Below are 15,961 nucleotides of genomic sequence, written 5' to 3'. Positions count from 1 at the left end.
GTGGTGTTGGGGGGGGGGGGGGGGAAAAAGACGAAAGACCTGAAAAAGGACTAGAAAGCTGCAATATATTGCATTTTTGTTCTACTGTGTTTCCCCGAAAATAGGACCTTGTACTATTTTTGGGAATTGCTAAAATATAAGACCTACCCCGAAAATAAGACCTAGTTGTGACCATTCCCAGGGCCAGTGGTGGCATAAGGGGGAACTTGAAGAGCTGCGGGAGAGAATCAGCGGTGCCAACGAAGCCAGTGCTAGAGGAAGCGAGGCGACAGCGGAGGGAGCAGAGCCGCATAAGCCGATGCTTTCTCTATAGCACCGACTCCTGTCACAGGCGGAATGATACCAAATGCACTCCACCTGTGAGGAATCGATAGTGAAAGCCGCGCTTTGCTCATTCTGACCAGCGATTGGTTACCAAATTGCTCTTGGAAAGGTATGGCACCCCAATTGCCCTGATCACCCTATTCTTAACTTTGCCATTTTGGATTATTTATTTTGGATTTGCATTAACTTTGGATTGTTGTGCATTAAAAAAAAAATAAGACTTACCCCGAAAATAAGACCTAGTGTGTTTTTTTGAGCTAAAAAAAAAATAAGACAGTCTTATTTTCGGGGAAACACGGTAGTTTAGATATACTCTGAATAGCAGGGTCCACGTGTCCTTTCATTGCTAGTTGCCTTCACTTTTGTATCTTAAATGCGCTATCTTGTCTTGATTGACATAATGTTTCAGTGTGTATTGGTGTATTGTAAGGTACTTTGAACATATTTGTTATTAATAAAAAAAATGAAGTGAAAATGTATGCGCTCACTGAAAATACAGTATACGTTTCCTTTTAGCCTGCAGTATATTATATCTTATTTACGCTTTTAACGAGTGTCTTTTTTTGCTCAGCAGTAGTATAATTCCGTAATGTTGCCACAGGCAAAATGTCATATTTTACAGTGGCTTACACATGTGATGACTTGAACAAGCAGTATCTGATACAGTTATACAATGTCTGATGCTGTTTCTCCTCTCTCAGGTTACATGAGGACATGACAGTGTGCGTTGCAGACTTTGGTCTGTCTAAGAAAATCTACAGCGGGGACTACTACCGCCAAGGGTGTGCATCCAAGCTCCCTGTCAAGTGGCTGGCGCTGGAGAGCCTGGCAGACAATGTTTACACCGCATACAGTGATGTGGTGGGTGCTTTTTGCTGCAAGTGTACTGTTCAATCTAAATTTTGTAGAACTTTGCAATGTCTGTGTTCTGTGCCTGAATGTTGACATGCACGAATGTATCTATGCAATATGGGTTAGATCTTGCAGGTATCTAGCCATATGGTGGACCAGGAACCAAATAAACAGTAGACATAAATAACTACTGTTATAGTTTCACTTCAGGAAGAAACAGAGGGCGGTAGGCTTTGCACTGTAGGACTCAATTTAAACTGTTTTCAGGCACTGGGATCCGAGGTGGGCAGTATGGAGACACTTCACAGGAGGAGGGACGCACAAGGGGCCCCTCAAATGTGTCACTTATATCCACTGTCCTTTGAAACAGCAGGTGACACCATGAAGCTGCAACTGGAAACATTGGCATCCATTTATTGGCTGAGCCATGTGGCAAGGATAGAAAAATGACCTGTCCAACTAAATAGAATTAGAAATATTTTGGCAGGTTCAAAGTTCATCTGCATGTTTTTGCCTTGTGTAATTGGCTGCTTGTCCGGAGTTCCTATGAAAGGGGTCTCTTTACCTAGTTATTGTTTCAGCTATATTTTGTGTTTGGTTGTCTTGGACAACCATCCGTGCCATCCGCGGTCATTTCGAGCACCCACTAACACTTTGGGATTTCCGGTAAGGAGTGGTATGGGATTTGTGGATATCGGTTGTCTTAGAAGACCCTATTATCGGAGACAGCCAATTACAAAACAATGAGGAGGAACTAAGTTCAGTCAGCCGCATCATGTATTTAAATGTTCAAGGGATTACTAGCTTCTGCGTCAAGAGACAATTTCATTTATAGTAACACAATCTGTGTAGAAGAATTTAAACGTTCCTGCTGCCTTTTAAACACAAGTATTTTGGTTCAACATTTAATTTTTTTTAAAGTCCCAACTGCAGCCAAATCTTTATTTCAATTTTTGGGTAGGAAAGTGCAGAGCCTCCGTCAGGAAGTGATGGTAAATCTCTCTAACAGGGACGCAGAATAAAACACAGCAGAGTGGCAAAGGTTAAAACCTTACCAATATTTGTATTGCTGTCTGTGCCTTCCTGTGAGGGAAATCTCCCCAATGGGGTCAGTTTTTTTAACTGGCTTTAAATCAACTGGTGTCAACGGAGGTGGTTTGTAATTTTATACATTTGCTTCTTTGGAAGTTCCAACATCCGAATGGGAAGAGGTCAGTCCCAGGTCACACTAGCTAGATTGAGGCTGATTTACTAAAGGAATTGAGAATCATGACTCAAATTATGAAAAGATGACGTGGTCCAATCATGTGAAAAGCAAAATCTTTATTTCACCTGCAGTTAAAAATTCTCAACTACTTTATTAAAGAACTATGGGCAGAATAAAACTTTGCAGTGCGGGGGTAGCCCCCCACTCGTTTTTCTCTAGGGTCTAAAAAAAAAAAGATACTCACCCGATCCATGGTCCTGTGGAAGAGCCACTCACCTCTCTTCCCACTCCGCTCCAGTGGTGGAATGTCCCTTGGCATCTTCACATCTAATACACTATATCACTCATGGGTCTTTAAACTGCCAGAGCCCAGGGCAGAAGAGGCTGCAGGACCAGTCTAGAAGTCATGTGGGACCGAGGTTCAGGTGAATTTATAGACCCTAGACCAAAATGAGTAGTTAACCCTTACAGTGTGGAGATAGCCCCACTGCATGTGTTCATTTTTATTCTGCCCAGAGTAGTTCTTTAAATCAATTCCATTTTATCTACCTGCTGGCAATATGTATGGAGGATATGGGGTTCCATGTCCCTAGCTGCTTTGCGATCATATGGACACTGGAAAAACATGCAAATACAGAATATGTTCCTGGTCTTTGTAAAGCTAGTATTCCCTAGTACGGGCTAGGTCTTGGTTTGCTTAGTTCTAATTTATATATATAATTTGTTTTTCTGTTATACTAAAGCACTTGTAACCCTCTTCTTTAATATTCTAGTGGGCATTTGGCATCACCCTCTGGGAAATACTGACCCTGGGACAGACACCCTATGCTGGCATTGAAAACTCTGAAATCTACAGCTACCTCATTGCTGGGAATAGGTTGAAGCAGCCGCCGGACTGTCTGGATGAGCTGTAAGTAATGTGCCTACCTGTGCAGCACTATGTGAACACTGAAACCTGGACATGCTGTGCTAGCTTCGAGATTTTTTCTGCAAGAGATCTGAAGATGCCCTGATCAAAAAATAAGACCTAATGAAAGCATCTGCTGTACATTCAGTGCTGAGTCTGTTGCTTGTTAAAAGTGATTGCATTTACGCCGTACTGTAGAAGAGAAAACGCAGGAAATTAGACTCTGTAAATATCATTTTGGCTCAACAAGACCTAGAAACAGCTAATAGTTGGGGCAGACCATTGAAGCATTAGCTTTATGGATAAAGAATGAATTGCTTCTAATGACAGTCAGACATATTTCAAATGCAACTAAAACATTAGCAGTTAAAGGGATACAAAAACTTTGGATATAATTATGGGCTTGTGTCAATGGTATCAGTTTGAGACGCTTCTGAGATTTTTTAGAATCTATTGACAGGTGCATTTCACCTGCAGTTGACCTCTTTTAGACCAGCATTTGACCTGCTTTAGGCGAGTTTTGCATACCTATAGACTTGTATAGAAATGCAAAACCACTTTGAACTGAATAAAAGCGTGTCCACACAGCCCCTAATGTGGGCCCCTCCGTATAGTAACATAGGTGGTTATCCGCAGCCCTTTTAAAAAAAAAACCAGGACGACCAATTGTCTTTTGCTCAAATAGCATACTAGAGTCCGATTGGTGAAGCAAAGTGGTTTCCACTATAATTTACCAGATTTCACCAGAAGGTAGTGTTGCAGCTTATATTTATAGTTGTAATTGTCCTAAAAAAACAAACCCTATAAACTGTAGGGGTGAGTACCTATGTGTTACTATTTAAAGAGCTGCAAATGAATGCCTGTCTGTATAACTTTGCAAAGATTAGTGATGAGATAAATATTCCACAATTAAATTTCAGTGCCCGTTCACAACTAAGATTAGTGTTAATCGCACAACGCTGCCAAGACATTGCACGACAACCAGGAGGTGTGTTGGGGTGCCCTTCAAATGAATATGCATGCAGTGTACAGTAATGCACACTAGATTTGTTGTGCAATAGCGTGTGTTAATATCAATATTTAGTGCAATGAACGCTGTCTTAGGTGTGAACAGGCCATTAGAAATACAGTGGTACCTCGGTTCACGAACGCTTCTGTTTGCGAACAATTCTGTTTGCGAACAGGAAGTTCTGCAAAATTTTGTTCCGTTCACGAAGTCAGCTTCCGGTGACGAACACAACCGCAGCCATCTTCCCTGCTCTGGTCATGGCTTCCTCTAGTCGACATCGTAGTCTGATCACAGTTGGATTCGGTTCACGACCAAATCGGTTCGCGACCAGAATCGTGGAACGAATTAAGTTTGTGAACCCGAGGTATCACTGAATTTCACCCATGGGTATTGAAGTATTATGGGTATTGAAAATAAAAGTTGATTTCTTTCAGACTGTCTCTGTAATGGAAGCTACAAAGGGCTGTCTGACAAAGCAGGAAGGGATGTTGTCGCTCCTCTAACCCCTTCAATTGTGTGTGTAAAGTTGAGCATCAGCTATTGTGTTCTTTAGTAGGATCGGGGTCCACCGGCCTTCGGGTTGGTGGACCAACAGTCTCAACCTCTGTCAGGAGCCCTGTCGGGAATCGAGGTCCCTTCTTTATTGAAGGACCAAGCACCCTTGTGCACGTTTTTGTGTGCTGTGATTTCACGGTTCACTTTTTTTGTTCACAGGGGGAAGTGTTTTTTCGATGCACGTTCCACGGGCTCTTTAAAAAAAAAAAATCAGCTATTGTGTTCTGTAGAAATAGACTTTCGTATGCAAAGCAGCTAAGATTGCCCTGGTAAATGTGAAAAGTTGCCTAGAGCTCCACCTGCTGGAAGTTCCAACTCTTCTCATTTGTACTAGAGCTCTCCAATCAGCAGGGAGTTGAAACTTTGCTAATTGCAAGATTATAGGTCTGACTCATCCGGGTGAGTGTTCTTCTGTACAGCATGCTGGCGAAGAACAGGCTTTTCTACTCGGGCTGTGTCTGTTGTCTAAATAAAACCAGCTGCAAGACTTTGCACACCTTCTGTTTAGATGCACCTGGAATCCATTTTGCTGATGCATACAGTTGGGCTTTAACCACATTTGTATGCATCTTTATGTTTTCCAGGGAGAAACAATACTTCTGTTAGAAAATGCATGTAAAAAACAATGGGGGGAATTGATCAAAACTGGAGCAGACAAAATCTGGAGCAACTGTTCATGGCAACCAATCGGCTTCTCTCTTCTGTTTGTTCAGTTAAGATTTGAAAATGAAAGAAATAGGCTAATTGGTTACTGTGCACAGCTGCCCTAGATTCTGTGTGCTCCTGTTCTGATCAATGGGGGGAATTTATCCAAACTGGAGCAGAGAGAAACTGGAGCAATTGCCCATGGCAACCAATCAGCTTCTCTCTTCAGTTTGCTCAGTTGGGATTTGAAAATGAGAAATAGAAACTGATTCATTGCCATGCAAATCTGCTTCAGATTTTGTCTGCTCCAGTTTTGATAAATTCCTCACAATGTATTTTGCCGTTTGATTTGATTTCGATCACAGCCTTTTGTTAAAATACTTGCAAGAATTTATAATAAAAAATCTTGCAAGACTACATGAAGATAAAGATGTGACCACTGCCATTGACTATAATGACACAGATCTCCTTGGATTTCGTTTCTCCAAAAAGGCACACATATAACAAGACCTTATTCGAACAATTATTTCTAGTGATCTTGCTTCTCTAGGTGATGGATAAGAGCCTTTAAAAGTTACATCATCAGCATGCTGAAAATCATATTCAGACTTCGCCCACATCCCCATAGGAGTCAGAAGTGTTAATATTAATAATGGCTTTTTAAGAACATTTTTAATCCCATGCAGGCCTGACATTGGGAAGTGGGTGGAAGTCTATTATGTCGCAGACATGGAAAGCTAAGAAGTTAAAGGCGCATTGTTCCCACGATGTAAAGCGCTCACCGGTGATAGAACACCTTCAGCTTCTTTATTTGCTGCCAAATAGTAAATATGGTATTCTTAATGATAATTGGGTATTAATGCCAATTTTTTAATCACCTGTGTGCCAATAATTAAATATACAGGTGGGCAGAAAAGTTTTTATTATGGTTTACTAGCTCTTATAATAACAATAGAGAAATGGGTGATGTAACAGGCAAAGTTTAATGCTGGGAATACAGCACCACCTTGTGGCAGATGTGTAGATAAGATAAATTGCTTCTTTACTTTTTTTAAAGATGAGATGTGTGCAATATGTTATGGGGAAAAAAATCAGAATTTGTCTTTCAGCTAATTAAAGTTGTCTTTCATTTGTTTCTACGGGTTGCAATACACCACTATTACTGCTATGAAATCCAGGGATGTGTACTGTATTTAGCAAATTAATGGCAATGGGGTAAAGCTGAAAACATTTATGGAAAGCCCACATTGAAGCACAGCTTCTGTGAGTAGTGGGCTGCTTCTTGTTTTATGATCATCAAGAACTCCGGGCATAATTATTCTTAGCCCTTGCAATGGGGCTACCCCGGCACTGCAAGGGTTAAGTGCTTTTTTTTGTGTAGAGACAAAAATAAAAAAAGTTATACGCGTATGAACCTCAGAGCAAGCTGGCTGCTAGACCTGATCCTGCCACCTCTCCCCCTCCACTCCAGCGGTCTAATACATTGTATATTATGTGAGGATATCGAGGGGCATTCGATCTCTGGAGCTGAGGAGCTCTAGGGACAGGTCTAACTGCCAGCAGGCTGTGAGGTTCAGGCGAGTATAACTTTTTTATTTTTGTCCCTAGATGAAAACGAGCATTTAACCCTTGCAGTGCGGACATAGCCCATTGCAAGGGTTAAGCATATTTATGGAGTTCTTCTTTAAAGTGGTTGTAAAGCCTACGTTTTTAGTTTTTAGTACTTTCCCCTTCCTTCCCTGCACAACTCCTTCATGGAGAATAATGCGAACACAACAGAAATACTAATGTTATAGACAAGGAGGAACAAGATATGTCTCTTATGGGTGCACAGATGCTTAAAATGACCTAGGCCAAAGAAGAAGGGTTACTTTGGCCTGCAATTACTCCCCTTCTCAGCAGCATTTACTCACCTTCTCATGCTCCCTTGTTGCTCTGTGCCGGGATCGGGAAAAGAAATCTGAATGTAAGCTCCAAACTGACTTGTCAAAGCTTACACAAGAATATGGGCTCTTAACCCGCCATCTTGTGACAGTGTTGGGCAAATAGCGAGGCATCAGCACTGTCACATTTGAGAGGGGGAGTGAGTCACATACCCATACACCATAGTGGCAGCTATTTCACTTTGATCCTGGTAAATGAACAGGGTGGGGTAGGAGTTAGAAAAGGTGAGTAAATCCTATTGGGTAGAGGGGGAGTTAAATTAACCTTTTCCTTTGCGCTGTATGGGCAAAGGAAAGGGTCACTTTTATGGGAACGTTACCTGGAGGTTTCTGCTATAGCATGCCAGCAAAGCTTTTCCAACTTTTATCTGACATTTCAGAAGCTTTAGATTTTTCTGCCCGATGTTATAGTGTGCCTTTCTATAGTAGGGATACAGAATGGATATTGATAAACTTCAATGAATATTGGATCTGCTAGAAATAAATGTATTCATTTAAAGTCTATTAAAATCCTAACAGTGAACTTTTCTTATTGCTCCCTTTTGGCCTGTCAAATATACAATATAAAGTATTTTGTTACATCTACAGCATTTGATAATTTTAAAAAATACCTGTTGATCCTGCCAGAAATCTTATAAGCTGATAACTTCCTGCGTTCTCTGCCTTTGCTGTCTCTTATTATTATTATTATTATTATTATAATACAGGATTGATATAGCGCCAACAGTTTGCACAGCGCTTTACAATATAAGGAAAACATTACAATGACAATATTCAAGACAAGATGGTAAGGAGGGCACTGCCCCTGAGGGCTTGCAATCTAAGAGGGAGGGGCAAGTGATACATGAGGAGGGAGCTGTGTGGGGATGAATTGTTTGAGAAAGTGATAGTTCAGTGGTTAATTTTAGGTGGGATAGGCTTCCCTGAAGAGGTGAGTCTTAAGGGATCACCTAAAAGCGGTCAGAGAGGGAGATAGTCGGACGGGTTGGGTAAAGAGTTCCATAGGATGGGAAAGACTCTAGTGAAGTCCTGGAGGCGAACATGGGAGGAGTTGACAAGGGAGCTGGAAAGCAGAAGGCCTTGTGAAGAGCGGTGGGGACGGTTAGGGTGATACTTTGAGACCAGGTTTGAGATATAGCCGGGGGCAGAGTTGTGGATGGCTTTGTAAGTGGTTGTTAATATTTTGACTTTTATCCTTTGGGCTATTGGAAGCCAGTACAGGGATTGGCAGAGGGGGTTGCAGACACTGAGCGGTTGGTTAGGTGAATGAGTCTAGCAGCAGCATTCATGATAGGCTGAAGGGGGATAGCCTGTGTAGAGGTAGGCCAATGAGGAGGGAGTTGCAATAGTCAAGACGAGATATATAACAAGTGAGTGGATGAGTAATTTTGCGGTTTCATTGGTGAGGAAGGGGCGTATTTTGGAGATGTTACAAAGCGGTATTATAGAAAGCATTGTTCGAGTTCTTTTTGGACTACAGAACCCCCTTGTTATGAAAAAGAGGAAGGGTTAGTCCTGTGTCAGGATGAGAGAACTGCTCCACCATAGAGTGTTGTCACCCTAGGACAGAACTACACCTTACCCTCTTCCCTTTTCCTTAACACGGGGTTCTGTAGTGCAGGGAGAACTGGCTAAATCTGGCTGGATCACTAGGTGAAAATAAAGAAAAGAAATCCAATATAGCCAACACATCTAAGGAAAGTTAAGCTGCAATATATTACATTTTTGTTCTTGGGTTTAGATATACCTTAACAAACGGAATGCAATAATAAAATCCCTGATGCTTCTCTTTCTTTTTTCCTGGTTGAATCTGATTGTTCTTTCTATGACCAGAAATAAATCACTGTTTCCTATTGCAGGTATGAAATGATGTGCCAGTGCTGGATCACTGAGCCCAAGAGGAGGCCCTGCTTTACAGACATAAAAAGACGGCTAGAGACCATCTTGGGACGCTTATCTTTATTATCAGCGAGTCAAGATCCTCTGTATGTAAATCTCGGAGAGACTTGTGGAGCCACTGCTTCAGACTCCATTTTGCATTCTGGTTTTGACAACGACGACTGCTGCATTGACATTTCACAGACATGTGGAGCGGCAGCGGCAGCCTCTAGCGACTATCGCTATATTGTAAACCCTGGGTGCCTTAGAGACGCGAATGAGTGGCCTCCTTCTGCACAAACACCGGAAGCCAGGGGCCTCCTTAATGAGGATGAGGACGATGAAGAAGAAATTCAGGAAGCTCATGTGGTTATTAACCTTTAGTAAAAAGTTCAAGCTTACAGTGGGATGTGACGCCTTTAGCTGCATCCTTTAAGGCCATGTGTCTGTACACGTTCAACACAAACACAATCCAGGTGGACCTTATTATGAATGCTAGGCATTATGAATTGCTTATGGATTTGCATCAACAAAATGTAATATTTTTTTTTTTTCAACTGTAAAACTTTATATAAAATTGTATAGGTAATGTAAGTATTGAAATGGCCTGTAAAACAGCCTTTGAGAGATTAATTCCTATGATGACTAACTGTACATAATTTTTTTTACATGACTAAATCTTAAAGATAACCAACTCTTCTTTCTTTCCATTTGAATGATACCACAGCCTCACCACTGCATCAACTTGCTCAGCTAAGGCTTCCCGTCTCTATGGAGCCACAAGATCAACTTCTTAATGCAATATCTGAAGACTTATAAACTTTGGCTAAAACCCTGATTTATCCTCAGACATGCCATTTTCTTTTCAGTAATAGACTTTTAAAAGAACAGCAACTAGAGGGAGATGTGTGATGTCAGTTCTGATGTGTTTAGTTGAAAATAATGTTGGCTGAATCTTGTAGGTTCCTTGCTACCTTAGAAAAAACAGTTGGTTGCATGTGTCATATTTAATTCGTATGCTTTTTTTTTTTGTCTAGGAAAGAGAACAATTGTACCATTATGCTTCCAGAACCAAAATAATATTTTTCTAGAATATAAATGACTTTGACTTTCTTTGCGCCAGTCAAATGTTCTATTGAGATGAATAGACCAGCCTGACGTACCTTAGGGGTCTATTCAAACAAGATTCACACATTCACCCGAGGTTCAAACATTTTGTTAATTGAATTCAAATGGAAACATGTGAATCCTGAGCAAAAGTTGTTTGAATCTTGTGTGAAAAAACATACACACCTTAGTGTTTAAGGAATGTATATTATTGGGATTTGGAATCCGTGTTTGGAGATGAACTCTTTAGCAGCTGTCACTCAGGGTTAGACCAAGCACAACTAAAGGAAAAATAATTTTCGCATAAGTGAGGTTCAATGTATCAACGGTTTTCTCTGAATAAAAGAACGTTAGTCCAGTGACCTACGTTTCTTCACTTAGATGCTTGTTTGTCTTCCTTCCACTTACGGTATCTGCTAAATCCTTGGCTCTTAACTGGTGGGTCGTGACCCAAAAGTGGGTCGCGACCCCATGTTCAATGGCACATACAAGTATGTCCTGCTGCACTCCTTACCAAATCAAAAAATACACCTGAGTATCAGGCGGGTGCTCGAAGCGAGCACGGATGGCACCGTGCAATACCACAAAAATGTCACCAGCACACCATTTGAACATGAAGCAAATAAAGTTTAAGGCCTGGTTCAAACCTGGGCGTTTTACAGCGCGTTCCTGCGTGTTGTAAAAAGCTCAACATGTGAAAACCAATAATTGCCTATGGGCATGGTTCCCACCTGGGCGTATTTCAGCGCATAGGAACGTGCTGAAAACCGCCCTACGCCCAAAGAAGTACAGGAGCTTCTTTGGGGCGTATTTTCCGCGCGTATCCATTAGGATACAGCCGGATAGCCATCGGAAACGCGCGTTTGTCACGCAGGTTTTTACCGCAAATCATGGTAAAAATGTGTGGCAAACGCGCATATTCCGTACGCCCAGGTGTGAACCCAGCCTTAATGACACGTGAATGTCACTCAGATGCAACAGTAGATAGATACAGGATCTGAATGACATTCATGTGATATTACAACTTTATTTGCTTCATGTTCAAATGGTGTGCTGGTGACATTTTTGGCCCATGTTCAGTGGGTCGCCACATTCCTTCCACTTTTCTAGGTGCAATGCTTCTCAGCCTCCTCCTTTTGCAGCACTGTCAGTTCTTGCGCGCCAAACAGCCATTTAAAATATGCTGCCCGGTGCCGAGTGTCAGCTTGAGGTGAGATGGACTGGGGCTATGGCCGTGAGGGAGCTCCATCCATACATACAGTTCCGTCACGTGTCCTGTAGAGGTGCCTGGACCAGAGTAATGTCACATTCTGGCTCCACGCACCTCTACAGGGCATACAAATGGAGCTGTACAAGCATTGCACATATGGATGGAGCTCTGTCACAGCACAGCAGCTCACACTGGACCCCAGGCTGAGGATCCACTCCAGTTCTTGTAAGGTATGGAGACTGGGTGGATCTTTTGAATGACACCCCAAACGCACCTCGCACCCACAGTTCGATCGCCTGAAACGTGCAGTGCAACTTGGGTCGCAACTTAATGACCAAGGACAAATGTGGGTCCTGAAGTTACACAGGTTGAGAACCACTGATCTAAATTAAGTGCAAGAAAGGGCTAGCCTGCCACAACCATGGTGCAGCTCTCTGATTCCATCCATTTTTAAAGTAAACCTGTCACTAGAGAAATATAGAGGCTGCCATTGTTCACCTTTCCTGAAAATTCTGCTAGCCTGGATGTCATGGTAAACCTTCAGTATCTAGTGTTCATCTGTATACATACGTGTATTAAATGAATGTTATTTTGTGCAGTGGGTAGAGTGTGACCCTCACTTGAATTGAGCAACAAAAAATCAAAGCCAGCTGACTGTACCTTTGATAAAGTTTCCACGTTGCTGTCGGCCAGGACCACAAGACATAATGCTCATTATCATTTTGGTACATTTACATAAAAGTGGCTTCTATTTTTACTAGAGATGCACCGATACTGATACTGGTATCAGTATAGGTGCCAATACTGACCAAATGCTCTAACACCTACCCCGATACTGGAACTGCTGGTCAGAGGGAGATTCCCTCTGCCCGGCAGTGCCTCAAGGGAGCATGGAGCCGACTTCCCGACTTCATGACCCACCTCCCGGCTTCCTAATTGGCTTGTAAGTCAGGTTCATGCTGCCTAGTGACACTGCGGGGCAGCCTGGCTTCCTGATTGGTCAGGATGCCAGGCTGCCCTGCAGTGTCGCAAGGGAGTGTGAAACTGGCTTTCCAGGCATTCAGGAAGCCCGATTGGCCTGGATGCTGGGCCCATGGTAACTGGGGATGCTGTTATCGGTACTTTGTATGGGCGGGTACCAATAAAATATATTGGTACTCGTACTTGATACAGAGAAACCGGTATTGTTGCATACCTAATTTTTATAGTTGTATGAATCACTATCTATACTGCAGGTCGGCAGGGGACACAGTCATGAGGACTAGTCAATTCTGGCAGTTGCACAATGAAGACTGTTTATATATATTTTTTTTTTTGTGTCTTGCTTGGGAGATGTCTTTTCACTTCCTGTACAGACACAACAGAAAATGATAGGAAATCTCCTAACAGTAGGACAGTTGTCAGTGAAACATATGTCCACATAGCATGATTTACCCTCACCTCTTGACCTGGTGACAACTCATACATTTTAGATTTCTCGGTGACAATGGTCACAAAGAGTGGGGTTATCTCCCCAGCAGGGACAAAGTCGGCAATACAGACTCAACAGAGGTTCTAGCCTTTCTCTACACCAGGGGTGTCAAATACAAACTTACTAAGGGCCATGCCGAGGGTTATAAATAAAATCAGGGGCCCGACATAAAGAAGAAAAAAAAAAAATTAAATCTGCTTGCCATACTACAAAGCATGGATCCACGGTCCTGGTGTCCTGCATGTGAGGGCACTACAAGTGTCAGCAGTCCCTGTCCATTTACAGTAATGTACCCTCACACACAGGAGTGTCATAGATCCTTAAATCATCTCTGAATTGTTGCTGACACTGTCCTTCCTTCTGGAGGTGGGCTACTTTTGTTCTCCATGTTCCCTGTGTGTGTTGTGAAGTAGTCACCGCTCCAAGCTCACTTCTGTGATGGACTATAATCTCACGTTTAGTTTAACAATTTGTATTGAGATTGTAGTCCATTATAGTAGGGAGCTTGGCAGGGGCTGACTGGCAACTTTTAGCCCAGGGGCCAAGTACAATCCAGAGGCCCATGGTGCGCCAACTTGGCGGCCGGGTGCAGGTGGCAGCGGCCGGGGGTCAAGGGGCCGTTCGCGGTGGCATCAGAGAGGCCCGGGGGGCAATCGCCCCCCTGCCCCCCGGCCCAGTCCGCCCCTGGAGCTTGGAGTGGTGACTACTTTACAACACACACAGCGACCATGGGGAACAAAAGTAGACACCCTCTAGAAGCAAGGACAGTGTCGGAACAAATTTAGAGATGATTTGAGGATCTACAGCTGAGTGATACACAAATAAGATACATTTTTGTTAATAGTTAAAGTACTTGAATGCATTTTTAAGATTTAACTCCGGAGTTAAGTGTTACTTTAACTTCCCCTGTAGCGGAACACCAATCAAGTGAAGTGAGTTCACAATTGCTGACAAGGAACATATTGATAGAAGGCGAGTACACAGTGAGAAGGTTGAGCTTATCATAATGCAGATGTTGCTTAGTTGTCTAATCATATGCAGAGGGCAGGGAGGTGGAGGACTGCGGAGCTGCAGTAAAGAAAAGTCAGTACACTAACCAGTCTGTGATGCTTGATGGGACTGTGTAGATCTCAGGACAGAAATACAAATCCCTTAGCAGATAACACTACTACCATATATGTATTGACTGGCTGCTAAGTTCATAAATCCATCTAATGTTTCTTAAAATCACACATAGCTGCATTAGTTGATGTATTTTGTTTTACATGGACAACTCCTAAATTCGTATGTTTTTCCTTCCTATAAATGGAATTGTGTTAGATAAGGCCACAACCTTATGATTAGATAACTAGGAACAAAATGACTCACTTGAACATGAGGATGTCTTCATTCAACTCTTACAAGAGATGTCTATCTACTATTTCTCTTATTATGAACCATCTGCCTTTTTCGGGCAGAGATCGCAGCAGCAGCAAGGTCATAATTGAAATTCCTTTTGCTTGGGCAGCTGGCTTGGTGGGTGACAATCACTAAAAAACAAACATAAGATAGTTGTATGGGTATATAATACACAATAAGTCATAAAACTTCATTGGCACACCTCACTTGAGAAAAGGGAAACAAAACGTGTATAGCCCTGATGCCGGACCTAAGGGCCCTTTTGGCATTCAGTGTGTGGCTCTTGGGTCCCAACAACAAGTAGTCATCTGTTTAGTTGCCTATTTCAGTTAGTGAACGGAAAATATTTATAAATCAGACTTCTGCTAGTTGAATGTTTTGGTGTATTTCTTTATAACACTTCCTTTATTTTTACTGTTCTGTCCATGACCTTTTCTCATATAATGTATTTATTTCTGTGACATTTTGTAATGGATCTTACACAGAGGAATAACAAATGTGGTGCTAGCAATCTTTAAGGGTGCTGTAGGGAGAACATACGTGGGAGACCGGATTTTATTAGGTGGCTGTAAGTCTTCTGTAGCATACCCGCAGTAGTATGTTGACAGTCTCTGGCCATCTTCTATAGAATGAAAACAAAAAGCGCCAGAGCGGACCGCTCAACTGGAGGGTTAATGTTAAGAGTTCTGCAGGTCGCTGCCCCACTCCAGCCAGGGAGACTGCAAGATCTAGAAAGAAAACACAAACGGGGGCGCCTTTCCTAGTAGAGATAGAGCCTTATATGACAGAGCATGGAACTCTAACATCGAATCAGGATAAAAGCAAATGAAAGCTGCACAGACGTTCCTGTGTGCCAGCAAGGGATGCCTGTGATAATGCGTTTCTGGGGTCACACCCCCTTCATCAGAATCTCTGGTTATCCTAGTTCGATGTTAGAGTTCCATGCTCTGTCATATAAGGCTCTATCTCTGCACTTGTCAGCAATTGTGAACTCACTTCACTTGATTGGTGTTCCGCCTCTTTGTTTTTTCTTTCTAGATCTTCTATAGAATGTCCACAGTCTCTGACAGTCTTCTACTAATGATTAGCTCTTTGAAGTCAGGGGCTGCCCCTGGGGCCCCCTACATGAAATAAGTTGAGCACCACTAGTGTGGAGCTTCCCATCAGAATTGTAGGGCTAAAAGAATGGATGAAGAACTGCATTGTGCTGTATATGGAAAGTTAACCATAGCACTACCATGGTGTCAGCTGTGGCTGAAAAAAAGGACAAGGCTATTGGCCAATGTATGACCTTTGAACAAGTTGCTTGCATTCCTAATAGCACTTTCCCCAGGTGTTGTAACCTCAGAAATTGCATGAAGCTACTCTGCCGACAGGGCCGGATTTACTCTTTCTGCTGCCCCAATGCCAGGTTCCTCAATGCACCCATGTATGCAGGCTGCATAAAAGTGATCC

General features: G+C 42.5%; 1 protein-coding gene across 1 annotated transcript in view; it reads left to right on the top strand.

Annotated features, from left to right (window-relative positions):
* TYRO3 (TYRO3 protein tyrosine kinase) overlaps positions 1 to 10,305 on the top strand; it is a 157,215-nt gene extending 146,910 nt beyond the window's left edge. The window contains exons 17-19 of the mRNA XM_018560067.1: positions 1,026 to 1,185; positions 3,157 to 3,293; positions 9,302 to 10,305. Coding sequence (XP_018415569.1) covers positions 1,026 to 1,185; positions 3,157 to 3,293; positions 9,302 to 9,704 — 700 coding nt within the window. The 3' untranslated portion in view covers positions 9,705 to 10,305. The remainder of the gene's footprint in view (positions 1 to 1,025; positions 1,186 to 3,156; positions 3,294 to 9,301) is intronic.
* The last annotated feature ends 5,656 nt before the right edge of the window (positions 10,306 to 15,961 follow it).

This window comes from Nanorana parkeri, unplaced genomic scaffold (assembly GCF_000935625.1).
Source record: "Nanorana parkeri isolate BGI_ZX_2015 unplaced genomic scaffold, ASM93562v1 scaffold430, whole genome shotgun sequence".
In the NCBI taxonomy this organism is placed as follows: Eukaryota; Metazoa; Chordata; class Amphibia; order Anura; family Dicroglossidae; genus Nanorana; species Nanorana parkeri.
This window is presented reverse-complemented; position numbering and strand designations above follow the sequence as displayed.